The 27,498-nt window shown below is 46.0% G+C and overlaps 1 protein-coding gene across 1 annotated transcript; it reads right to left on the bottom strand.

Annotated features, from left to right (window-relative positions):
* Positions 1 to 39: 39 nt before the first annotated feature.
* On the bottom strand, positions 40 to 27,498 carry tspan33b (tetraspanin 33b). The gene is made up of 8 exons (XM_077193639.1): positions 27,374 to 27,498; positions 15,242 to 15,299; positions 15,032 to 15,159; positions 13,421 to 13,495; positions 12,607 to 12,702; positions 11,549 to 11,677; positions 1,031 to 1,192; positions 40 to 440 (listed from the first exon to the last, which is right to left on the bottom strand). Exons 1-8 carry the CDS (start codon positions 27,467 to 27,469, stop codon positions 372 to 374), a joined length of 813 nt encoding a protein of 270 aa, XP_077049754.1. The 5' UTR covers positions 27,470 to 27,498; the 3' UTR covers positions 40 to 371.

Genomic DNA, 27,498 nt, shown 5'->3' with positions numbered 1-27,498 from the left:
TGTAATGAAATAATTCCACAAGCTTAACAAACAAACTTATTTTTTTTTTTATCAAATAACAACAAAATGTAAACCAAAACGCTCAGAGGCAGAGTGAAATGAAACTGAGAGTGAAAACGTGCTGTAAGTGTGAGAGCAGTCGGCAGGGGTGCCGCTAAGGGGGGGAAAGTTAGGACGATTCTAAAGGCCCACACACTTTTGGGGCCCCCAGAGATCGATTTTATTAATGGAATGGGTGGGGTAGGGGGCCCAACCTCATATTCTTTCATAGGGCCCAACATTTCTAGCCGCGCCCCTGGCAGTCGGTGCAGAATGAAAGCATCACTCCAGTGTGTGAGGACCTGCAGGTATGCTGTGACTGACTGCTGCCTCTACAAGACGGATCCAATCTCTTTCTGGATCTCAGAAATGAGGATCTGAGACAGAACGATGCCTGCGATCTATAGATCAAACAGAAGAACTGTGTCAGGACAGCAGCGTGTGTGGAGAGAGGATCATAATTTCAGTTTCTGCCCAACACCCACTGAAAAATGTATGAATGGAAATGCAGTGCATTGCATTGAATTATTTGGAATAAGCATACACTCATTTCAAAAGGACCACAATCTAAAAAGGGGTGTATGTGTATAATTCAGGTTCTGTATCTATAGACCTATCCTCGAATATATAAATTATTAAAAAGGTCACAAACCTAAGGTCATTATTTGAGTTCAATTTTTTTTAAAAAAAAAGGTTAAACCGTGTAGTTTTAGCAATAGTCAATAGTTATGTGTAATGGTTAATACTGATTAACAAACCTGCCGTGACGTCAAAACTCGGAAAAGTAATTCGCCAGAGGTTTCCTCAAGATTTTCATTTGGGTTTCTAATAAATGACTATATAAAAATGTTTGGGGTGTGATTGTATTTTACGATGTAGAACAAAACGTCCAAGTATCATCAACATGTTTACCACAGACCTTAAAATCAGCACCCATGATTACAAGACCCCAAGCGTTTTGAGAAACTGAAATCATTCAACTGAATGTTACCTGTGGTAAAGCGAGACCCAGAGTCAGCGTCCCAACTAACATCAGGTGAGTTTCAATCCATATTACAGCTCTGTCTGCACAGCCCACCGGATAGATAGATTCAGCGGCGTCCACATAATTCTGTGCCTGAACCCCAAAGCCACACATGGTGTTGATCACAGTCTGAAAGAGTAAAAGAGAAGATGTTTTTGTCGTTACTGCTTTGTCTCTTCAGATGTTATTAGTCTTTAAGCAGCAGGGGGCAGTAATGTTTTAGCCTCATTTTTTGTCATGTTTCCTGAATGCATCTCATTTTAAATCCATAGTATACAAATAAAAACGTGATTAATTAGTAATTTTGCTCAAATAAGCACTACCATTAATAATATGCATATTTTGCTATATTTCTAGGGACCAGAATATTATCTGGGGAGATTCAGGGCTATAAGCAACCATATAACAACCACCCAAAATACCTTAGCACAGTAAAAACACCTGCACACATTAGCAACTGCATAAAAGTGTCCCGACAAGAAGTACACATGTAAATGAAGTAACATTGTACAGGTTCTTGGTGCTTTTGATTATGTTGTTGATGATTTTTCTCATTCTTTTAGTCTGGTATTTTGCATGTTCAATGTTACAACCATAGGCAGTTTTTGACTTCTACCCAGAGCAGCTGGATCTTTCGACTCGACTGCGTCCTACGTTATCTAATGGGTCAGGGCCAGTCATTTTCCCTTCAGCTTTTTACAACTTTAGTGTGAGCATTTCACCCTGCTTTCTGACAACCTGCGGGTGTTGAATTCCCTTTTGTTTTGTGGGTTGCTGGTGTAGAATGCAGGTCACGGTCAAATCTGTAGACATATGCAGTTTTCAATTAAATGTTTGCACCAGGAATTTACTTAACATTGTGTGGTCTAATCATAAAGATCTTTCTACAGAGATTTTAAACAGCTTTCAGTATTCATCACTGATAACTGACAAGAAACCTACACATGAAAGATAATTTTTGTGTCTGAACGGGAATAAAATACGTCTTTCAAAAGTATATTTTGTGTTTATGGTTAAACAATCCAAATGCATCCCTGAACAGGTCATCATTAAAAATGCCATGATTAATTTTCATATCATCTGCCCAGATGCTGCCATAGAGAAGTGCCATTGTCTCCATGTGAACAGCTGTTTGGATGAATCACAGAATTTTGTGCCATTCCTTTTGCTTCAAACAACATGTTTGAATACTGTAAGACAATTAAACCCATAAACCAAAGAGCTTTTCTCCCTCAGCATCATAAATGTAGCATAGTTCCTCAATTTCCTTCTGTTTTTGTTTGAAAGATTTGCATTTCATTCTCTCTGACCTGTTTAGAGAGTGTTTATCCAGCAATCACTGTAGACATTTGCCAAGGGAACAGAGACCATAATATTTAGGTCTGCCAAGGAGTCGCTCTATATCAGTGATCTATGTTCTGTTTGAGTATCTTATCAGCATTTAGACACGTCTCACGGATTGAACTGAAGCACACATTTAGCATTTCAGCCAAGCAGCTGCTTTGGACCTCATGCCAAAATGGCACTGCTCGGTCATTTGCTGCCTTAAGAGGCAAGAAAGCAATTCAGAACACATCAATTCTTCTCAAATTGCAGCTATGACAACTGTGTAGAAATTGAAACTTTGAATTACTGATACATTTGGTAAACCCAATCTGTTTAACTTCACAAAGCTTTTATAACAGGGGTTGTAATTAGCAGTGCAGGCCATCATCGTTAAAGATAAAGGCCCAAAGAACACTCTTAATCCGTCTTTCATGGCACTTTGTTGCAGAGTGCAATAAACCAATGAGCGCATACAGTTTTGCTGAGCTGATGAGATGAAAAATAATAAAACTTGCCTTTGCGCTAATGCTACACTACAAAGACTGAGAACAAAAAGGGTGGGATTGTGTTGAAATAAAGGATCAAAATGAAGGATCACTGTAAAACTGAACTGTATAACATACAGTTAACATGGTTTTTGCCTACATGCTTGCCACCTTGATGCTAGAGTGTTTTAAGTTGCCTGTGTTTTGCAGTGGCTAAAGCATTGGTTGTTAGCATGTTGCTTGGATATATTTGGGGGTGGGGCGTGGGGGATTAATTGAAGGTGGGCTCTTTTAACATGGACCAGTAAGTCTCTATGATGTTTGAGGTCATATAAGCTTATTTGAGCTTATTTGATCTTATCTGATTTCTTAGAATTTTTTTTTTTTTATGAAAGTACAAATTAAAAAAGAGCTATGATCTATAGTAGTAAAACTTTACAGCAAATCATTTGTATACATGCTTTAGGTCTCCAATTACAGTGTATGCATCGAGTGATACAGGATACAATTCATTTCAAAAGTATTTTCAAAAAGATTTATATGTCACGTGTGACATGTGAGTGTCAAATGTAAGATTTGAGTCAAGTCTGACTCCAAGGTTGGTAACATAGGTAGACAGGGCAATGTGATGACCAAAATTGGATATACTGCTGAGGGAGGAGGACTGGGTTTGGTGTAATAGTTACTTTCCTTGATTACTAATTAGTTCATCACCTGTTCTTAGTTCTATTAAAGGCAGGGTAGGTAATGTGTTTCTAAAACACTTTTTGCCAAATTTGTTTAAACTGTCTTTATATACCGATACATATCTAAAATGTAAGTACTCTGAAAAGGAGTTTATAAAAATAGAGTGTCTGTAGTCCTCTCAGGGCTGCAATAAACACAGCTCATTATTCCATTCAGACCGGCTGCTCTGATTGACTGGGCGACTGTCACTCTTCTTTGTTGCTATGGCTACCAGCCCTGCTACAACAGGAGCTGCCCACATAAGCGCACTTGGTTGACTCGCTCATTTCGGAAGAGCAGAGGCGCGTACCGATCGCAGCAGTCAAAGAGCAGTCAAAAAGGTATTTTATTACCTGTGATTCTGACATGATGTCACTCAATCGCACTGCGCTCCTCTCCACTCCGCACTGGTAAATGCGTCCTCCAGCTGAGCGGTTGGCATTGTGTTTAAGTGTTTTGGGGGCGTGGCTTTGGAATGAGCTCAGAAGGAAGGGGGTGGGAGTTTCTCTGTTGGATACTTTTAAAATCCAGCAGTTCCCTTTCGTCCTGGGAACTCCGACGTGTCGTCGGGGGAGTTCCCTGACGAATTGGGATCACGCTAGGGAGCCAATTGCCTTCGAGAGAATTAAAAACGAGCCAATGGACATTGGCATGCAAGATTTGCATTCCGCAGCCCGCCTTCCAGCGCGGATATAAAAGGCGGAAGTAAATATTGCGCAATGCTTTTTGCTTCGGAGCCATCCAGTGTGTCTCTTTGAGCTGTTGTGTCTTCCGAGAAAGTATATAAAAAGGAGAAAGAAGATCCTCTGCTGCTGGTGTGACAGCGCTTCAAGCGACCATCGCTTCCCGATGGTGGCTGTTTTCCTCTTTAAAGAGCTGTTTTAACGGCTGGTATTGGTGGTGAGTGCAGCACTCGGGCTTGCAATTTCCCCGTGTGTCTGCCGCGGTGGTCCCTCTGTGCCTCGGGACGTGAAGAGTATTTTTCTTTCCTTCTAAAAGAGCAACACGGGCGTTTCGCGTCCTTTTCAGGATGTCGTTTCACCCGTGCGTTTCTGGATGCGGTCGACTTCTCCCTCAGGATGATGGTCATAAACACTGCCTCTCGTGTTTGGGCTTAGGGCACGCTGAGGCAGCGTTTGTTAACAAGTAATGTTCTCATTGCGGGAATATGACTCTGGCGATGCTGTGCTCGAGACTACGAACCCTGAAACAAGGGGGAGTCCCTTCAGAGAATCCCCGATCTAGTTCGTCTGCCGGTTCAGTTGGGCAGACGGCTACTTCAGTGATTACTGTTGGTGAGCGGATGAGGGTTACCGTGCAGAACGTTCCGTCTTGTGAAAAATCCTCACAGGCTTCTCACACGTCTAGTAGCTCGTTGCCATTCGTTGTCCCGTGGTAGCTTCCGGGACCGCCTCGTGCGGTTCCATTTGTCTCCTTTGGGGCACCGCCTGAGGACCAGATGTCGATCGCTGCAGCGCAGGGAGAGCGGTTATCTTCTGGTGACGACTCAGTGGGACTATCCCCTTCGGGTGTGGTGGCTCCAGCTGAGCACGACCTGAAAATGACCGCTATGCTCGAAAGGGAGGCCACGAATTTCGGGCTCACGTGGAACCCTCCACCGGGCCCCGAACCTTCGCGGCTAGATGATTGGTGTCTCGGAGTGGGTCGTGCTGTTGCCTCGCGGCCCACTCCGGTCCCTTTCTTCCCGGAAATGCATGAGGAGTTGAGGAAGTCTTGGCTGGCCCCTCTGGCGACCAGACGTAGGCAACCTCGCTCCTCCTCCCTCACCACTCTCGTTGGCGCGGCGGCGCACGGGTACGAGGGAATCCCCCCAGTGGACCGGTCTATAGCGATGCAGTTGTGTCCTAAGACCGCTTCCTCCTGGCGGGGTGCCCCTTCACTCCCCTCCCGCGCCTGTAGGTTTTCCTCTGGTCTGACCAGGGATGCCTACATGGCGTGTGGAGACGCCGCTTCCGCCCTGCATGCTATGGCGTTGCTGCAGGTCCACCAGGCAAAGGCACTCCATGACATGCAGGAGGGTGGTCTCGACCCAGGTTTGCTGCAGGAGCTGCGTGCGGCGACGGACCTCGCCCTCCGGGCGACGAAAGTCACCGCAGGTTCCCTGTGTCGAGCGATGTCCACCATGGTGGTCCAGGAGTGCCACCTTTGGCTTACCCTTGCGGATATGCGGGAAGCGGAGAAGAACAAACTTCTCAACTTCCCCATATCCCAAGGGGGCCTCTTTGGCGACGCGGTGGAGAGCTTCGCCCAAGAGTTCTCCACCGCCCAGAAGCAGTCGGAGGCGATACGGCATGTCCTGCACAGGAGACGGACTGCTGCTGGTCCGTCCTCTGTGGCCGCAGAGCATCCGGCTGCTCGTCGCCGAGGCTGCCCTTCTTCAGCCGCTCCTCCTCCAGGGCAGCAGCCTACCCCTGGGAGCCGGAGGTCTGGTGGTAAGAGGGCGGTCAAGCCCGCTCAGACGCCTCCGGCCCCTTCCCGGAGGAAGAAGAGCGGAAAGCGTCCCTGAGACGGGCAACCTGGAGGATGGTCTGGATGCTGCTCCCAGGGAGGGTGCCTCTGCACACCTCCTTCCCCCGGGGGAGGGCCGGGTGGAAAATCTTTTGTAGAGTTTTGCTTCTGTTCCCACATTTTCAAAAAAAGAGCAGTTTCTTCTTCCTCCTCCAGGTCATCCTTCGGCCGAGACTGGTGGGCACACAGTCTCCCCCGTCCAAGAGGGCCAGAATGGCGGTGTGTGCTGCCCCCAAGCGGCAACACCCCCGTTCCCCTCTTCCCAGTTTGCGGATAACAGTGACGCAGCCTCAGCTATCCCTTCCCTCACCACCGGGCAGCCCACAGCGGAATGCCCACGGGGCTTCTCTGCCGTCTGCCCCCCGGTGGAAGCAGGTTGGTGTCAAGCACACCCAGACCCTGCTCTCGGTCGCTGCAACGCCACCAGAGCCGGGTCCCTGTCTTCCACCTCGCTGCCCCTCCGCGGGTACGCCGGTGGTTTGGGTGGGTTCGTTAAGACGGTATCTGGAAGCCTGGCTAGCGCTTCCGGGTCCGTTTTGATGGCTCATCCGCACCATTCGGTTCGGCTATGCAATTCAGTTTGCACACCGGCCCCCCAAGTTTAGGGGCGTCCACTTCACCCGTGTGCGGTCGGCGGAAGCACCAGTCTTGAGGAAAGAGATCGATGTCCTGCTTGTGAAGAACGCGATCGAGCCGGTCCCTCCTGCCGAGATTAGGTCTGGGTTTTACAGCCCCTACTTCATTGTACCCAAGAAAGGCGGTGGGTTACGGCCAATCTTGGACCTGCGTGTTTTGAATCGGGCCCTGCACAAACTCCCGTTCAAAATGCTCAGGCAGAAGCACATTTTCGAATGCATCCGTCCCCAGGATTGTTTTTTAGCGATCGACCTGAAGGACGCGTACTTTCACGTCTCGATTCTTCCTCGACACAGACCGTTTCTACGGTTTGCTTTCGAGGGTCGAGCGTATCAGTACAAAGTCCTACCCTTCGGGCTGGCCCTGTCGCCTCGTGTCTTCACGAAAGGTCAGGGAGGACGAGGAGCAGGTCCTTCTAGTAGCGCCGTATTGGCCCACCAGGACATGGTTCACGGAACTTATGCTCCTCGCGATAGCCCCTCCTTGGCCGATCCCTCTGAGGAAGGACCTTCTTTCTCAGAGACGGGGCACTCTATGGCACCCGCGTCCAGACCTCTGTAAACTCCATGTCTGGTCCCTGGACGGGACGCGGAGGTTCTAGGTGGTCTACCACAGGCAGTGGTGGACACCTCCACTTCCGCTAGAGCCCCCTCTACGAGGCGCTTCTATGCGTTGAAGTGGAACCTGTTCATCGATTGGTGTTTCTCCCATCAGGAGGACCCCCGAACTTGCCCAATCAGAGTCGTGCTTTCCTTCCTGCAAGATGGGTTGGAGCGAAGGCTGTCTCCCTCCACCCTCAAAGTGTATGTCGTCGCAATAGCCGCGCATCACGATGCAGTGGAAGGTAAGTCCTTGGGGAAGCACGACCTGGTCATCAGATTCCGTAAGGGTGCCAGGAGGTTAAATCCACCTCGTGTTTTGCACTCTGTACCCCTTTGGGACCTAGCTCTGGTACTTAGAGCTCTTCAAAGTCCTCCCTTTGAGCCTTTGCTGACGTAATGGACAGAGCTTAATATCCTGTCCATTAAGACAGCGCTCCTGTTAGCATTGGCCTCTTTCAAGAGGGTCTGGGATCTGCAAGCATTTTCGGTCGACGAATCGTGCCTAGAGTTCGGGCCGGGCCTTTCTCACGTTGTATTGAGACCCCGGCTCGGATATGTGCCCAAGGTTCCTTCCACACCTAACCCTTCGTGGACCAGGTGGTGAACCTGCAAGCCCTGCCCCAGGAGGAGGCAGACCCAGCCCTAGCTTTTCTCTGTCCCGTCCGCGCTCTGCGGGTTTAAATTGACAGAATGCAAAGCTTCAGAACCTCTGATCAGCTCTTTGTCTGTTACGGAGGCCAGCAGAAGGGGAAGGCCGTCTCCAAGCAGAGGTTAGCCCACTGGTTAGTGGATGCTATCACCCGAGCATATGAGTCTCTGGGTGAGCCTTGTCCTCCCAGGTTGCGTGCTCACTCCACTAGACCCACTAGACTAGTGTTGCCGCTTCCTGGGCTTTGGCTCAAGGCTTTGGTTGTGCTGGCCTTCCTCAGTCAGGCTGGGGCTTCCGCAGCGTTCCCCCCCTCTCTTGGGCGAACGCTTTCCCAGTGTTATCCAATATCCACTGTGCGGGTCTTGTGGAACAGCAATGTCATTCCCCTGCTAGCTCCCGCAACTTACTGAGAAACTCCTGCAGGGTAGCTTAGCCAGGCGCTGGTTGGGGGCCAGCACCATGGCGTTTTATTAGGGGTTCCCAATCCATCAGGGAACTCCCCCGACGACACGTCGGAGTTCCCAGGATGAAAGGGAACGTCTCGGTTACGTATGTAGCCCTTGTCCCTTCGCCATGTTGCTGTACCTTCGCGGAGGACTGGACACTGTTCGGCTCCTCAGCGAAAAGCATTGCGCAATGTTTACTTCCGCCTTTTATACCCGCGCTGGTAGGTGGGCTGCGGAATGCAAATCTTGCATGCCAATGTCCATTGGCTCATTTTTAATTCTCTCGAACGCAATTGGCTCCCTAGCGTGATCCCAATTCGTCAGGGACTCCCCCGACGACACGTCTCCGTTCCCTGTACTCAGGGAACGAGGGTTACATACCTAACCGAGACGTTTTCTGCTAGTCTCTCAGACTTACCTACCCTGCCTTTAATTATGTCCGAATTCACAGTACTCATAAAAGAGTAGGCAAAAAGTACCCGGATGACCTACTACTTCCGGTGGGATTTTGAAGTGTGTATATGATGGACACTTTCCTATCCCATGAGGCCATATGTGAATAGGCTTGTTTGAGATGCGCCTTGCCTCACCTTAAATATAGGCGAGAGTAGGCGGCTGCAGTGAGGGGGGGAGTACAAAAAGCTCAAGCAAGCCAGACATTTCTCTCTTCTCGCACTGAATCTGACACCTGCAACATCAAAGATGGTTCACAGGATTCACGCTCGTGCACAGTGTTGCTAATAAACTGGATGTAATTTAAGATCTGTTGCTTTTATATGCAAATAAATATAATGAACAAGACACCCAAAGTACTTGTTATTTAATTCCATTCCAAATATGTGTTTATCAATCAATTTTTCTTTAATACAGACATGTGTTTTTTTTTTTTTTTTGTGTGTGTGTGTGTTTTTATAAAAATTACATTGCATGACCCATAGAGATCGCACTGTCAGAGAGTTTGGGAATATTCACACATAACTTATACACATAAAACAGGATATCAGAGTTTTAAAATCAAATATTTTAAAAGAGAAAAATACATCACGGTTGTTTAAACCAATGAGCATTAAGCTGTGTCGTCAGCAAGTCGTTTCCCATCGTGCTTTTGATCAGCGCAGTCGGTGGAGAGCAACTGCGCCCAACTTCAGAATCTGACACGTCCGTCTTGCAGTCGCAAGAGTTTTTTTGATATACGTTAGCATGACATCAGAGCAAGGCGGATCGCACTCGGACACATTTCTAACCCGCATGCATCTCACGCTGATCACCGGTGATCGGTTCTGCGCAGATTCTTCTCATCTCAAACATCTCATACATAATACACTAGATGTTGCCTTGGCTATGCCAGTTCATTTGAACGAATGCGTCAATAGAGCCGCCTCATGGAACAGGGGAACCCCTCGTCTTTAATGCATCAGCGTCAGTGTAGGAAAAGGTCTAATGGAAATAAAATCACCATAAATTGTCATGAATGCGATTTACTAGTTTTTATGGTTCGTTCCATACGGTCAGACATATATTTATCATTGAGTCCAGAGAAATTTAAAAAAATTGTGAAATGCAATCCCTTGCTGTCTGGTTTTTAGATTTGTTTGTGTGAACATCCATTCGCAGCACAAAAGTCAGGCATCATCCATGAATTCGAAGTACAGGCGGAGGTAGCAGCGTTAGCTACTTCCTATGACAAGACCCCTGTTCCAAGATGGCGGCGGTTTTGCCGCATGCTTAGAACCCCAAGGCGACATCTAGTGTATATATCTATGATCTCAAACAAGCCTATTGACACTGAAGCGACGTAACTAACGCTGATAGGTCACATGATAATGACAACATGGCAAATGTAGTAGGCCTACATCCAGATTACATTCATACTATATAGAACATACTTTTTAAGCGGTCGTGAAGTAAGTAGTTATTAAAAATAAGTACCTACTCAAGAGAGTACGCAGTTTCGGACGCAGGATTTTCTTTAAAGTCACTGTGAAGCAGAACTTGCGACAGACTTTACTTCTGGATTGTGGTGTACTTTCCGAGTGAAACGCCTGGTTGAGAAAAATAGAGGGTGTGGCTTGTTTTTTTTCCCGCGGGGAATTGATTGGATCAAGAAAAGTGGGTGTTCCATTTAGCTTGCTGTCAAAGCTCTCAGCAGACTGACAGTTGAAGGGGATGTTCTACTCAAGCCGTCAAACAAGTCATCAAAGAAGGAAGGACATTTTTTTATCAACTTGCACAGATAAATTGTTCACCACAAGACTAGTAATGTGCGCTAACAAAGTAAAGAGGGTCACATTTCATTTAATGCCGTCTTTAAGCCCTTTGTTTTTCTCAGTTATTTGTTCAGTCTTGTTTCTGTTATAGTGGTTTAAAAAAAATTCTCAGATTATCTCCTGCATCTTCCCTTTGGATTGTGTTTATTAAAGACTGTTTTGAATTCTCCATCGCCGTGCGCTTCATTACAGCCACTCAGCGTGAGAGTATCATGGTTTCCACAAAAAATATTAAGCAGCACAATGGTTTCAACATTAATAATAATAATAACTAATACTTCTTAAATACCAGATCAGCATATAATAATTTCTGAAGAGACTTGAGTTGCTGAAAATTCAGCTTTGCAATACAGGAATAAATAATATTTTAAAATATAAGAAAATATATGGTGAAATGTTTCACAATTTTACTTTTTTTGATTAAATTAATGCAGCCTTGGTGAAAACAAAAGAGACTTCTTAAAAACATTAAAATATTTGACCGACTCCAAACTTAAATGATACAGTAGGTGTTATTTGTATTCACCCAATATATGTTTTTCCAAGGTGATTATACCATTACTGTACATCTGTTGCCACCATGAACATTTGAGAGAACGTTTTAAATTTAAAGGGGTAAAACTAGGGTATTATAAAACAATATTGTAAAGTTGAAATGTAATTATAATGATTTAGAGCTTCAGTCGCAAAGCAACTCATAAAGCGGCATGTGAATCCTCGCTCCACACAGATCTCATATCTGCTTATTTCTATGTCCATTTTCATTTATTCATAACCACAGATTAAAGATAGGTCAGGGTAAAGCTGGTTTAATCTCACCTCTTCTGGTAGAGGAGTGCAGCATGAGAAGGGAACTGAACACCTCTCAGTGCTAGGGTTTAATGGAGTGCAGTTGAAGTAGAGGTTCCAGGACCAGTCGGTGTAGTTGTTCCAGCCACAGCATTTGAACTGCAAGGAGCAGGAAGGAAGGAAGGTAGATAAAATATTATTTTTAGACACTGTCTCACAGACAACATATTCATCTTCCATCTGCTGAACCCATGATAATTTTCATTGTGAGGAGTACAAAGAGGAAGGCATATAATCTAAAGAGACAGGAGAACATGCTGTGCTTTATTGTAGAAGAGAACATTTGCTCATTTTGAGAGCCATGCATGTGTTGAGTTCACATTACCATATTTACTAATCTCAGCACTATGGTTGGGGATAAAAAATGCAGAGTTGATCAAAGAAATTGTAAAGTTGCTTTTTTTTCTCAGACTGTCCAAGCTGAGACAAGCTACGTACATGACAAAAAGTACAATAGCATTGGTCCAGATGATATAGAAATGATAAGAAATTAATAATTTTATTCAGATGCATTGAATTGATCAAAAGACTGATAAAAAAAAATCTATTTCAAATAAGTACTGTTCTTAAAAAAATCCTATAAAAAGTGTCAAGGTTTCCAAAAAAAATAATAATTAGGCAGCACCATTGTTTTTTAACCAATTAGCATATTAAAATGATTTCATCATGTGACACTGAAGACTGCAGTAATGATGCTGAAAATCCAGCTTTGCCACCACAGGAATAAATTTGATTTAAATTAAAATATATAATAAAAGTTATTTGAAATTTCACAATATTAGTGTTTTTATTGTATTTTGTTTAAAATAAATTAAGCCTTGGTGAGACCAATGTTCAAAAACATTAAAAAACAACCCATAAATGTATATTTGACACAAAAATACAATACATTTTAACAGTAAAAAAAGCAGGTGTATACTGATTTTTGACTGGAGAAATGCACATGAGTTCATATGGTGCCTGGTATGCTTTAGCATATGGCCAGATGCATTTTAAATCTGCACAGTCTGAACAAAATAAAACCCTACCTCTTTTTGGATGTAGTCCATTAGGTTTTGAAGGTCCAGGTCATCTCGATATTGCACAATGGCTTTTTTCACAAATTTCCCCAGAGCATCGCGTGTCTGTGAATATGACACTTCATTCAATCTAGCCACCAAATATATTTCCATACGTACCTACAAATCAAACACTTACATCTGGGTTGTATATGCATATGTAATTGTGCTACGGGAGACAGGTTGACAGCGCTAATTCGCCATGGCGGCTCTAATAGCATATGCTTTAGTGTGGTAATGAACTCTTGGGGGCCCCCTGAGCTCTCTCCTTCTCCCCTGTCAGTTCCTCTAACGCTGGCATGTTCAAGCACCTTTGAATGTCATTAACAGAAAGCCTCCATCGAAACGGAACATTTGGTCCCACTTTGATGTGGCAAAGCTCTTTAATCATTAAGCAGCGAAGATGCTTGAAGCGACATCGTTAAACTGCCCTCCCAGTTTAACGGTGTGTGCTGCGAAGTATAGTGTGATGTAATACACACGACCTTCTCCTGGACTGTAGAACTTCAAGATTCCACTCGAATGATTAAGGAAATAGTAGACCGATGGGAAACTCTATAGCTAGAATTGTTGTTATGGGTAAGATGAACAATGGAAGTGAATGGTGAATTGCTTTTAAATGGACTTGATATCCCATGAGACGGATGACTGCTATAAGAGGTTAACCCTCCCTAAAAAAAGCCATAGCCTGTTACAATTAATCTTTAACGTAACAGTAAAATACGTCATGTGATAGCCTGTATCCCATCTAGTTTATAAACAATGGTTTCAAGTGAAAGCTCACCTGGTCAGAGTAGAAGAAGCCCAGGATTGCAATGGCCATTTGGATAAGAAAGACCATGGTGAGACTAAATGAGAACTAGAGAGGAACAGGAAAGAAGATTTGCTTATGAATATTGTTTGTAACTTCTTTTTAAATAAAGGATCAAATTTAACTGATAAATAGCAGCTATATGTACAGAGCATACTGGGGCTAGTTGTCACACGTTCTACTCTTTGTGTTTCGCTGTGTAGGTTTCTTTTTTGACACTTTAACCCTTACTTAACGCATACCTGGGGTCTTTAGTGACCCGGGACGTCATTCACTACCCTCCTCGTCATTCATTTTTTAAAGTAAGACATCAACCTAGTAGGCTATTCCTCAATCAATTCATTATAAACAATATAACCAGAAAAATAATAAAATTATAAAAGAATGCTTGTTTTCCAATTAATTTCAATTGTCAATAACTTTCAATTAAAAAATTGTATCGGGTCGCTATAACGACCCGAGATGTGTAACTATAAGTATGTTAATTGACAACAATAATTGAATCTTTGATGACTGAATAAGTGCCATTCAAGTTTATTCCACAAGGTGGCAATATCTGATACACAATGATGAAGTGACGTTTCACTCATAGTTACCACAGGCAGAAAACAAAAGAATAGGAAGTATCATCAGCAAAACCTGAAATGGCTCAGCGATTTACTGCAGAACAAGTACTGAACGCAATCAGATATTAGTGTAACTGTCACTTGGTGGATCTGGTGAAGAAGCTGTCAGTGATCAATATATTGATTTTGAAGATGTTGAAAATGATAGGTTTCAGAATCTGTTTGAGATTGTGAATATGAGCCATATGCTGAATGTACTGAGAAATGAGCTCTGATGAGGACAGTGATGATGGTGTAAAACATGTGCTTAAACTGAACCCTTCCAAGCTCCAAAAGATAACAAAATATGCTTTATTTTATTCTTATGAAATTGTTTCTCTAATATCAGGAGAGTTTTATATTATCGCATCCATGTTAAACTATATCTGTGTCACTAAAGACCGGAATATTTAATAATGATTGGGAAAACATTCATGCATTTAAGGGTTAAATGTCTTAGCTACTGAAGTTATTGAACATTTCCACCATAATTCCTAGAGAGAAAAATAAGACAAATGTGAGACATGTTGTCCGTAAAAACCATTAGCTACAAGGGGGCCTGCGGGAGGGGCTATAGGAAAGTGACTTGCCTCCGAAAGTGATCTGACGTCATAAACACGACTTCCCAATTTGTAAATACGAACTTCAGGAGGACCTGAAAGCACCATTATTTCAGTTAAGGTTTTGTTTAATTACCTATGTTCATATTTTATTGTATTTCAGCTTTATTTCAGTAAACAAAAATGTTTTTAACAAATTTAATTTTGATAATCAAAATAACCCTGAAATATGACACACGCATCATATTATATCATATAATAACCTTTTAGTCCCCAAGATACACCCCATGTGACAACTAGCCCTGGTCTTCCTTATACGGCTATATTTTAACTACTGAAAAAGATGAAGCGTAATCCTTATTTTTAAGTCACTTTGAATAAATATGTTAACTGTGTGTAGTAATTAAATTTCTGCTCACAATTTTAAGGAGCCGTATATTTTCCCGCAGAGCTCCGATGCATCCACAGAAGGTGATGAAGAATATGACCACCCCCACCACAATGAGAATCACAGCAGGATCAATGAGGAATGTGTCCCGCACTGTGTCTGTGGAGAAAAAAAAACACAGAAAACCTCTTAACTGATCCACACACATCTGAGGAACACACACAAAATATAGTTGTCATACCTGTCGCTTTTTGAACGTTGGCATATACCCCAATGGCTACAATAAGGAGAGAAAACACCTATAAAATGAATAAACATCAATAAATAACATGAAAAATTCAACTACACAAAGTCACGAAGAGTAGTTACTTTATAAACTTAGCACATTCATATACAGTATCTCACAAAAGTGAGTACACATTTCAACAATCATTTTAGTATATCTTCTCAAGGGACAATACTATAGAAATTAAACTTGAATATATTTTAGAGTAGTCAATTTGCTGCTTGTATAGCAGTATATATTTACTGTCCTCTGAAATAACTCAACATACAGCCATTATTATCAAAATAGCTGGCAACAAAAGTGAGTACACCCTAAGGCCGTGTGTCCACCAAAGCGTTTTTAGCCGGCTGAAAACGCTGGACGCTCTGCTGAAAACGCTTAGCTGTGGGCGCTTGAGAGCGTTTTGGCAGCGCTGCGTTTTTTTCAGTTGAGACGATTCGTTGCTATGATACAGAATATCCGCAGCACAGTTTACTTGTAACTGATTTCGCAGATAATTTTGTTTCATACTAAAAATTTATTTTTCATCCATTTTGTTCGGTTAGCTCTGCTGGTTGACGTCGTTGTACAGAAAGAATGTTGTGACAGTTGGTCGTGTGGTATTTGTCCCGCCCGTCCTCCACTGTGATTGGACGGCTGTGTAAAAAGTGACAGTGATGAGCGCAGCGTTTTACCCAAAGTTGAACATTTTTCAACTCTCGGCGACCAGTAAAAAACGCCGGGTGCTCAGCGCTTGAGCGTTAAATACATGCTCAGCGCCTCGTTACGCTCATGGCGTTTAAAAAACGCGGCGCTCCCATTGAAAACAATTGGAATTTTACGCCAGCTGCGTGAAAAAACGCTTTGGTGGACACGCGGCCTAAGTGATAATAGCTGTACATCGTTTAACCATGCAAAGCCACATGTCCTATTCATCATGTTCATGTTTTTGTCTGCTTGACGGGACCATCTTGTATTAGAGCAGTTAAAATTTGTGCTTTGAGCACAATTCTCTCACACTGACCACTGGATGTTCAACATGGCAACTCATGGCAAAGAACTCTCTAAGAATTTGAGAATTTGAATTGTTGCTCTCCACAAAGATGACCAGGGCTATAAGAAGATTGGTAACACCCTGAAACTGAATTACAGTAAAGGCCAGGGTCATATAGAGGTTTTCCAAGACGAGTTCCACTTGGAACAGGCCTCGCAAGGGTCAATCAAATAAGTTGAGTCCTCGTGCTGTGCGTCGGGTGCAGAAGCTGGCTTCAAAAAACAGATGCAAGAGTGCTGTCAGCATTGCTTTAGAGGTTGCAGAAGCGGAAGATCAGCTTTTCAGTGCTCAGAACACACGCCACGCACTGCAACAAGTCGGTTTGCATGGCCGTCGTCCCAGAAGGAAGCCTCTTCTGAACCTTGCTCACAAGAAAGCCCGCAAACAGTTTGCTGAAAGCAACCTGTCCAAGAGCATGAATTACTGGAACGGAACCATGTCCTGTGGTCTGATGAGACTAAGATGAACTTGTTTGGCTCCGATGGTGTCCAGCATGTGTGGCAAGGAGTACCAAGAGAATTGTGTCTTGCCTACAGTCGACCATGGCGGTGGTAGCTTCATGGTCTGGGGCTGCATGAGTGCTGCTGGTACTGGGAGCTGAGCTTCATTGAGGGAAACATGGATTCCAACATGTACTGCGACATTCTGAAGCAGAACATGATGCCCTCCCTTCAGAATGTGGGCCGAACGGCATGATAACGACACCAAACACATCGCCAGGATGACAACTGCCTTGCTGAGGAAGCTGAAGGTGATGGAGTGGCCAAGTATATCTCCAGACCTGAACCCTATTGAGCACTTGTGGGGCGTCCTCAAGTGGAAGGTGGAGAAGCACCATGAGTCTAACAGCCAGCAGCTCCGTGATGTCATTATGGAGGAGTGGAAGAGGGTCCCAGCAACAACCTGTGCAGCTCTGGTGAATTCCATGCCCAGGCGGATAAAGCCAGTGCTAGATGGTGCTCACACAAAATATTGACACTTTGGACGCAGTTTTGACATTTTCACTTAGGGTGTAGTCACTTTTGTTTCCAGATATTTTGATAATAATGGCTGTATGTTAAGTTATTTTCAGAAGACAGTAAATATATACTGCTAGCAAGCAGCAAATTGACTACTCTAAAATGTATCCAAGTTTCATTTCTATAGTATTGTCCCTCGAGAAGATATACTAAAATGTTTGCTGAAATGTGAGGGGTGTACCCACTTTTGTGAGATACTGTAGGTCAGATACATATGTTTTTCTTTAATACACATTGGCCACAATTAATTACCCTTTTTATTCTTTTCTATTCTTTTTGCAACCTCCTTTTGCCAAGATAACAGCTATGAGTCTCCTATAATGCCTGATGAGAACACCTGACAAGATCCAGATCCTTCAAATTCCTAGGTCCACGTTAAAACACTCTCCTCTTCAGTTTTCCATAGGGTTCAGGACAGGAGACTGTAATGGCCATGCCAGAAGCTTCATTTTTGTGCTCAGTGACCCATTTTTGTGATGATTTTGTTGTTAGTTTTGGATAAGTGTCCTGGTGGAAGATCCAACCATGGCGGTAAGATTTCTAGCAGAGGTGGTCGAGTTTTGATTTTATTATCTGTTAACATTTGACTTCGCCATGTCTCTGAATAATATGTCCTGGAATTCCAGGAGAAAAAAGGCCCTCAACATTAAAGATCCAGCAGTTTATGTAATCGTACGTGGTACTTTTTTGTTACTGTGTGCGGTTTTCTGGCAAAATTCTTTTTTTTCTTTCTGTTTTTTTTTCTTTTCTTAATTTGACCATTAAATCCAGTCCCATTTGAATTTCCAGTAGTGTCTGACAACAACTGAATATGCTGGAGTTTTTTTTAGATGAGAGATGAGAACAGAGTATTTTTCTTGAAACCCTCCCAAACAACTTGTGGTGACATATTTTTTAGGCTTTCTGGCCCCAAGACTCCAGGCAGACTCGTAACATCTTTAGTTGATTGGAACTTCATAATTATTGCCCTGATTGCCTTTCGTAGTCACTCCGAGTTACGTCGGATGACGACGAATGGGGGTTTCGCCTAGAAAGCCAATCATCTTCGTGTATTATAAAACGAGCCAATGGCGATGAAATGCCATGGGTCTGCGGAATTTGCATAGCGTAACTCCGCCCCACCTCGTGGGTATAAAAGGAGGACGCTCGGCAACATGCAGATATGTTTTCGCTTCGGAGCCAAGAGCTTCTCTTCACTCCACAAGCCAATCCTGACTTCATCTTCTGTGACGAGCGAACTCTCCGGTGTTGGTGTGACGGCGGTACCCAGCGAGTTCACATTGCCTGCGATCTGAGCAGTGATCTGCCAGTCTGTGTGTTTCTCCCTGGTCGCCTCAGCATCGCTGAGTTTTTTCTCTAAAAGAGCTGCACGTGGCACGTCTTTTTAAAGATGTCTCGCCCGTGTTCTTCTGGGTGCGGTCGTTTCCTGTCTTCCTTTGATGGGCACAATCGCTGCTTTGCGTGTTTGGGCTTAGAACACGCTAAAGCAGCGCTTGTGGATGACTCATGTTCCTTCTGTGGGAACATGGCCATCGCAACACTGAGGTCTAGACTCAATGATCTCATTCGAGAGAGAGTCCCCTCATCCACACCCCGATCTACATCCTCCACGAGAGGCTGTACTTCGGCTGGTGGACAGGGTGACTTGAGGGTGACGGTGTGGGACAATCCGACGATGCGTCCTCGGACCACGCCCCCCTCTACAGTGTTGCAATCCTCGAGTGCTGCGGTGATTCTACCGGGTTCATCCTTCGATGCCCCGCGTGTTTCATTCGGCGCTCCAGAGGAAGACTCGATGTCGATCGCGGCATCACAAGGCGGGCAAGAGTCATCGGGAAGTGACGATGCGGCTGCGTTGCCTCCTTCTGGAGCTCCAGCGTTGCCCGTATCAGATCCCGAGATGACGGCCATGCTCTCCCGGGTTGGATGATTGGTTTTTGGGTGCGGCTGCCGCCTCACGGCCACAGCCAACCCCAATGCCATTCTTCCCGGAGGTGCATGAGGAGTTGACGAAATCATGGAAGGCTCCCTTGACCTCCCGTGTACGTTCGTCAGCTTTCTCCGCCTTTCCTCCCCTCGATGGGGCGGCCGCCCATGGGTACACTGGGATTCCCCCGGTTGAACGCTCTGTTGCCATGCAACTATGTCCTCAGAGTGCTTCATCTCATGGTAATCCTAAGCACCCGTCCAAGGCCTGTAGATTTTCGTCCACCCTAGTGGCGAGGTCTCAAAGAGCTGCAGGACAGGCGGCTGCCGCTTTGCATGCGATGAGCACCTTGCAGGTCTACCAGGCCCAGCTGGTCAGAGATATGCACGAGGCGGGGACTGACCCAGGGCTCTTCAATGAGCTGCGTGCCGCCACTGACCTCGCTCTCCGAGCGACGAAAGTGGCCTCACGCTCCCTGGGTCAGGTGATGGCCACCTCTGTGGTCCAGGAGCGTCACCTGTGGCTGAACCTGGCTGATATGCGGGACGCCGAGCGAACCCGTCTGCTCGACGCCCCCATATCCAGGGCCGGCCTCTTCGGCGGAGCGGTTGAGGACTTTGCCCAGCAGTTCTCAACCGCACAGAAGCAGTCTGAGGCGATTAAACATATTCTGCCCCGACGGCCTGCTGCTGCCTCCACCCAGCCGTCGGTACAGATACCTCAGACTGCTCGCCGCCGAGGGCGCCCTCCTGTGGCTCCCTCCCCTCCCGCACGGCCCCAGCAGCAGCCTTCACCCGGGCCGCGTCGTGGAGGAGGCCGCAGGAAGGCACCACAGCCCTCTCCAGCCCCGCGCCCCGCTAAACGCCAGGCTAAGCGGCGCTCCTGAGACGGGCTGCTCAGTGATGGTGTCGTTTTTTTCCCAGGAGGTGGTTGCAGGCCCGTGGGAGGTGGTTGCAGAATCTTTTGTTCTCCCGCTGCCCACCCACGGGTGGGCAGTACCCTATTATGGTCAAAGAAAGAACCAATACACCCATCACTGAGCACACAGAGCCGGTTGACAGTGCGCGACGCCCCCGGGCCTCGCCACTCTCATCCCCCTCTGTCCCGGAGGGTGCGGATGACAGTGTGTGCCGTCTCCGGACCTCACCACTCTCGTCCCCCTCTATCGCCAGACCCCTGGCAGAGCAGACCCCCGTGGAATGCTGGTCCTTCCCTGGTCTCCTCTGTCAGGACGCGGAGCATGACCGCGCCCCCGCACCGGGCTGCTTTGCCACCCTCGCCTGGGCCGGTCACTCAGCTTCGCTGCCCCTCCGGGGGGACGCCTGTGGTTCGTATGACCCCGCTGGTTCAGTATCTGACAGCTTGGTTGGAGCTTCCCAGCCTTTCTCGCTGGGTCGCCCGAACTATCAGGCTCGGCTATGCGATTCAGTTCGCACGGTCTCCTCCCCGCTTCAGGGGAGTTCGCTTCACTATGGTCGGTGGCAATGCCCCTATCATGAGAGCGGAGGTTGCCACCCTGCTGGCGAAGGGTGCAATCGAGACTGTCCCTCCAGCCGAGATGAAGTCAGGGTTTTACAGCCCGTACTTCATTGTCCCCAAGAAGTCCGGTGGGTTACGGCCGATCCTGGATCTACGCGTCTTGAACCGCTCCCTTCACAGGCTGCTGTTCAAGATGCTCACGGCCAAACGCATCTTCGAATGTGTGCGGCCACGGGATTGGTTTGCAGCGATAGACCTGAAGGACGCCTACTTTCATGTCTCCATCTTACCTCGACACAGACCGTTCCTACGGTTTGCTTTCGAGGGGCAGGCATACCAGTACGCGGTTCTCCCCTTCGGGCTAGCCCTGTCTCCTCTCGTCTTCACGAAGGTCGTCGAGGCTGCCCTTGTTCCCCTTCGGGAACACGGGGTTCGCATCCTGAACTATCTCGACGACTGGCTGATCCTAGCTCACTCTCGAGACCAGGTTTGCGAACACAGGGATCTTGTGCTCCGGCACCTAGCCCGTCTGGGCCTTCGGGTCAACTGGGAGAAGAGCAAACTCTGCCCCGTGCAGAGGATCTTTTTTCTCGGTATGGAGATCGACTCGGTCGCCTTGTCCGCGCAGCTTACGAGCGAGCGCGCACACTCGCTGCTGACTTGCCTTCGACAGTTCGATGGCAAGAGTGCGGTCCCACTGAAATTGTTTCAGAGGCTCCTGGGGCATATGGCATCTGCAGCCGCGGCAACGCCGCTCGGATTGCTTCATATGAGGCTTCGCGATCGAGTCCCGAGGTGGGCATGGCATCACGGCACGTTCCGAGTTCCAGTGACTCCGACCTGCCGTCAGTCCTTCACTCCGTGGAGGAACCTCAGCTTTCTACGGGCCGGAGTTCCCCTAGAACGAGTTTCCAGGCATGTTGTTGTCTCCACAGATGCCTCTTCCACGGGTTGGGGCGCCATGTGCAACGGACATGCTGCCGCGGGCTCCTGGACAGGACCCCTGCGCCTTTTGCATGTCAATTGCCTCGAGTTGCTGGCAGTACGCCTTGCCCTGCACCGTTTCCTCACGTTGCTCAGGGGTCAACACGTACTAGTCCGCTCAGACAATACCGCGACTGTAGCGTACATCAACCGTCAGGGTGGTCTACGCTCCCGCCGTATGTCGCAACTCGCACGCCACCTCCTCTTATGGAGTCAGAAGCACCTGAGGTTCCTTCGTGCTATCTACATTCCGGGAGTTCGGAACTTTGCAGCCGACGAGCTGTCACGGTTTCGGCCCATCTCCGGCGAATGGCGACTCCATCCCCAGTCGGTTCAGCTGATTTGGGACCAGTTCGGGGACGCACAGATAGATCTGTTTGCCTCTCAAGACTCGACCCATTGCGCCCTGTTCTATTCCCTGACCCGAGGGCTCCCTCGGCACGGATGCACTGGCGTACAGCTGGCCGCGGGGCCTACGCAAATATGCGTTTCCCCCAGTGAGCCTTCTCGCACAGACCTTGTGCAAGATCAAGGAGGACGAGGAGCAACTCATTCTGGTTGCGCCGTATTGGCCCACCCGGACCTGGTTCTCCGAACTGGTTCTCCGAACTGGTACTCCTCGCAACAGCACCTCCTTGGCCAATTCCTCTGAGGAAGGATCTCCTTTCTCAGAGACGGGGCACCCTTTGGCACCCTCGACTCGATCTCTGGAGGCTCCACGTGTGGCTCCTGGACGGGACGAGGCAGGTTTGAGTACCCTGCCACCAGCGGTGGCGGCTACCATCACTTCGGCTAGAGCATCGTCCACGAGACATGTCTATGCGTTGAAGTGGAACCTCTTCGTCAATTGGTGCTCTTCTCGTCGAGAAGACCCCAGGAGATGCTCGATCTCTGTCGTGCTTTCCTTCCTGCAAGATGGGTTGGAGCGAAGGCTGTCTCCCTCCACCCTGAAGGTGTATGTGGCCGCAATCGCCGCATATCACGAAGCAGTTCAAGGTAAGTCTCTGGGGAAGCACGACCTGATCGTCAGGTTCCTGAGAGGAGCGAGGAGACTGAATCCTCCTCGCCCTCCTCTCGTTCCCTCTTGGGACCTCTCAGTGGTCTTAAATGCCCTGCAGAGGGCTCCCTTTGAGCCTCTGCATTCAGTTGAGCTTAAGTTTCTGTCTATGAAGACAGCTCTCCTGGTTGCTTTGGCCTCTATCAAGAGGGTAGGGGACCTGCACGCATTCTCCGTTGACGAAGCGTGCCTGGAATTCGGGCCCGGTCACTCTCACGTGATCCTGAGACCCCGGCCTGGATATGTGCCCAAGGTTCCCACCACTCCCTTCCGGGACCAGGTGGTGAACCTGCAAGCGCTGCCCCGGGTGGAGGCAGACCCACCCTTGGCACTGCTCTGTCCAGTACGCGCTCTCCGTGCTTACGTAGACAGAACGCAGTGTTTCAGGACCTCAGACCAGCTCTTTGTCTGTTATGGTGGGAGACTGAAGGGAAAGGCTCTCTCAAAGCAGAGGTTGTCTCACTGGATAGTGGACGCCATTGCTTTGGCTTACCAACAGCAAGGCCGACCGTGCCCCCTTGGTGTGACAGCCCACTCCACCCGGAGTGTGGCTTCCTCTTGGGCTCTAGAGCATGGCGCCTCGCTGGCAGACATTTGTAGAGCTGCAGGCTGGGCGACACCCAACACATTCGCCAGATTCTATAATCTCCGAGTGGAGCCTGTGTCCTCTCGTGTACTCGCTTCAGTTAGCTAGTACTGGACCCGCTCAGGTGTCTTCGCTTGCTCGCCATTCCACTCCACGGACTGGATACGTGCGATTATTCCTCAGGTGAGCCTTCCTCTCTGAAGCCCTGAGTTCCTCCAGCACTGTTGACGCTGGCGCCAGTGTCTATTGCCTGGGCGTCGGCTAGGTGCCTCCGTGTGCATGGTTCCTCCCTGAGTAACCCCCACATGTGTATTTCCACTGTAAGCCTCCTTGAGCATGTGTCTTTCCCTTGGCAAGCCACCTTGCCCTCCTGGAGTTGAAAGTTGCCGGCCCTCGGGCTGGTTACTCCAGTGTTCCTCCATATGTAGCCCTCCGGCCATATGTGTTTCTTAAGTCCTCCCTACGGGTAGGCATGCTGCGGCATATCTCCTCTGAGATATGCTTCCCAGTGTACCTTGGTATTCCTGTGTTAAGTAGGACGTCTTCGTCCGTGCCAGTATCACGACAGGGGGACTTTCGCAGGGCACTGGAAGACAGCTGTGAAGGTGGCGTGATTTCACGGGGACCCCCATTCTTCGTCATCCGACGTAACTCGGAGTGACTACGAAAGGGAACGTCTCGGTTACATATGTAACCCTCGTTCCCTGAGTAGGCTACAGTTCAGTCTCAGCTCCTCAGCGAAGACATATCTGCATGTTGCCGAGCGTCCTCCTTTTATACCCACGAGGTGGGGCGGAGTTACGCTATGCAAATTCCGCAGACCCAAGGCATTTCTTCGCCATTGGCTCGTTTTATAATACACGAAGATTATTGGCTTTCTAGGCGAAACCCCCATTCGTCAAAAGTTTAATATATAAACTAGCTCCGCTGATGGAAAAACGCGTGGGACTCACTCAGCCACAACCGTTCGTTGCTCTGGTTCGTTGTAGCGCTGTCCTATTGAGTGCAGAGGGAATTTGAAAGAAAACCGTTTATCCCGCCCCTCGGATTGAGGTATGCCAATAGGCTTTATGCCCAGCTACACTACTTCCTGAACTTCAGCCAGCTCCTTTGTTTCCTGTCTTCCATTATTGGACAAACTGATTAATCCAGGTGTGCCTGACCTCATTAACAATAATCAGACACACCTGGGTTAATCAGTTTGTTCAATAATGGCAGACAGGAAACAATGGAGCTGGCTGAAGTTCAGGAAGTAGTGCAGCTGGGCATAAAGCCAATTGTGAGTTCCAAGTCCTAACATCTTGATGTAGGTCTGGCTTGCCAGGCTAATGTTCCTAGTCACCCTGGTGTGCTAAAAAATGTAAATATAAAGGGGAATATACTTCAGAGATATTTTACTTTAATTTCTAGGGGTAACATATATTTGAGCAATAAACATGGTAACACAACACATTACAAAAAGGTTCATTTATTAACATTAGTTAACTACCTTAGTTAACATGAACTAAGAATGAACAATACTTCTACAGCATTTATTAATACTCTTATTTAATGTTAATTTCAACATTTACTAATACTTTATTAAAGTCAAAGGTCGTATTTGTTTACATTAGTTAATGCACTGAACTGACATGAACAAACAATGAACAGCTGGATTTTTATTAACTAACATTAACAAAGATTAATAAATACTCTAAATGTATTGCTCATTGTTAGTTCATGGTAGTTAATACATGAACTAATGTTAACTAATGAACCTTATTGTAAAGTGTTACCAAAAACATTTATTTGCTTATGTGATCCCCCCCCCCCCCCCCCCCGCCCCACATTCGTTATACTTCAATGAAAGGTTCGATTTTTGTGATTTTTTTCCCCTTTTAAATAAAAGATCAAAAGGTTTAACAATGCAGATTTATTTTCAGAGCCCTCTTTGATCATACCAAGGGTGCCAACAATTCTGACCACGACTGTATTGATTTCTCCACATATATTATTGCTTTTATCATTATTTTTTAAACAAAGACTGCATTCCTGGAGTTATATAAGATATAACAGTCTCTGAGCAATAAGCTGGTCCTGAGACCATGTTGTTATTGCTGGTAATATTGCTGCAGTTCCATTACGCAACTAAAGAGTCTCCCACCTGAGTTTTATAAAAGCAGTTGAATCCTATCAGCTCACTCCTTAAGAGTTGATGCCTATACGTTGAGAGCGTTGACACTTAGCTTATAAGAAATCGGGTTAAAGAGCTATTCAGAAGCTTTTTGGTGCAGTGAAGAAACAGCCACTCTATATACACGGGTTTGTGCTTTTCTGAAAAACCCAGCCAGTCATTGCGACTGGAACAAAAGACTAATAGATTATGCTGTCCACAGGGTCTGTCTGTTGTACAGCGCAAAAACATTGGTATAGTGTGAAAAGTGTGAATTGGCAGTGCTGTTCAACACAACACTCACTCAGAAAAGACAATTAACGCTGATCACAGTCCACAGATCATTTGTTTTCAGTGAGAGTTGGCAATTTGAGGCAATATGAGTGACAGCAACTGCTGATAATGTGACAAAATCGAGCAAATTATGCAAATGTAGGCTAAGTGTGATGCTTTTATTTCATTTACATTTTTAAATGATGAATACATTTTTTGCTAGTTTTTTGTTTCTTTGTTAGTGCCACGTAGTCATCTAGATGACTAACAGATGAGGTTTTGCTGAAACTGCAATATGAGTTACATAATCGTTTAACTCTTTTCCCGCCATTGGCGTAATTTTCTGGCAATCCATGTTTTCACTGTTAAACGGAATGTGGTGTTATTATGCATCTGAAAGAGTACAGAATCTCTATGGATAAAAAAACAAGCAAAAAAAAAAGGAAAAAAAAAGATAAGCATTGCTAGTGCTTATGCATGTTGTGGTCTTTTACAAAAATGCAATTTTCTAAGCTTCTTGTTTAAAATGTTGCTTTTTTTTACTGAAACACCCACATTCAAGTGTTTGTCAAGTGTGAAGCTAGAATATAACCTACACTACCATTAAAACATTTTTGGGATCAGTCAAATATTTTTTAAAGTGTCTTATGCCCACCAAGGCTGAATTTATTTGATCAAAATGACCATAAAACAGTTATATTATTATAATTTAAAATAACTTTTCTATTTGAATACATTTTAAAATATAATTTATTCCTCAGATGGCAAATCTGTATTTCAGGATTATTTGATGAATAGAAAGTAAAAAAAAAAAAAAAACACCTTTCGTGTCATTATAAATGTCTTGTCACTTGTGTTGTGATAAATTCAATGCATCCTTACTGAATATTAATTTCTTTAAAAATATTTCCCCAAGATCAATAAAAAAGCACAAAAGAAAAAAAAAGAAAAAAAGCAGTGTAGTAGCTTATTTCCCAGCTGTATGAAAGGTAAAATGTTTAGTAAGGTTTATAGAGTTCTTTTTTGCCATTCAAGGAACATTTAGTGTTTTAAACCTGTGCAGTAGATCCAGTGGGAAGTTTGCAGGAAGCTTGAGAGTCCTGAATGAAAGTATAATGTGAGCCAATTTCTGCAGTGCGAGCAGTTCTTGGTTTTGAATGGCAGATCCAGGCGGAATGTATCACAGTCAATGCACTGATAAAACACACCACAAACACTAAGAACAGAAGAGGAGCACGAGAACAGATGCTTTTGTTTTGATTGCACGTTTCTTTGGGGGATTCAAGCCTTCCGCTGCATCATATTCCGAGATTACATTCTAAAGAGTGGCATTTTTACACTTTTCATAGCTATAAAGTTCCTTACAATTGTATGCAAATATAGTGTTCCGAAACGAGTCATGTTGAAGAGAACATTACGGTTGCAGCAGAACAATTGCGACAGCGAGTCTAAATTACACCCCCCTGATGTTTTATCCATTTCAAAGCTGGCCAAAGTGCTTATGTTCTGCAGCCTGGCAATGTCCACTCCCTCAACAAACCCCATTTTGGAAGCTGGTGTCTGAAGGCCTTACTTACCCAGAATAAAAAGCTGAAGGAGAGCAGGAAGTACCGAATCCAAGGGTTGACGAAAGAGAACATTTCCGTCCTGGTAAGGCTCGCCTGCCTATCCATTCTAACAGATATTTAGAGGCTGAAGACGA

The sequence above is a fragment of the Siphateles boraxobius genome, unplaced genomic scaffold, assembly GCF_051911475.1.
Source record: "Siphateles boraxobius isolate OS27281-9 unplaced genomic scaffold, OSU_SipBor_1 31, whole genome shotgun sequence".
Taxonomy (NCBI): domain Eukaryota; kingdom Metazoa; phylum Chordata; class Actinopteri; order Cypriniformes; family Leuciscidae; genus Siphateles; species Siphateles boraxobius.
This window is presented reverse-complemented; position numbering and strand designations above follow the sequence as displayed.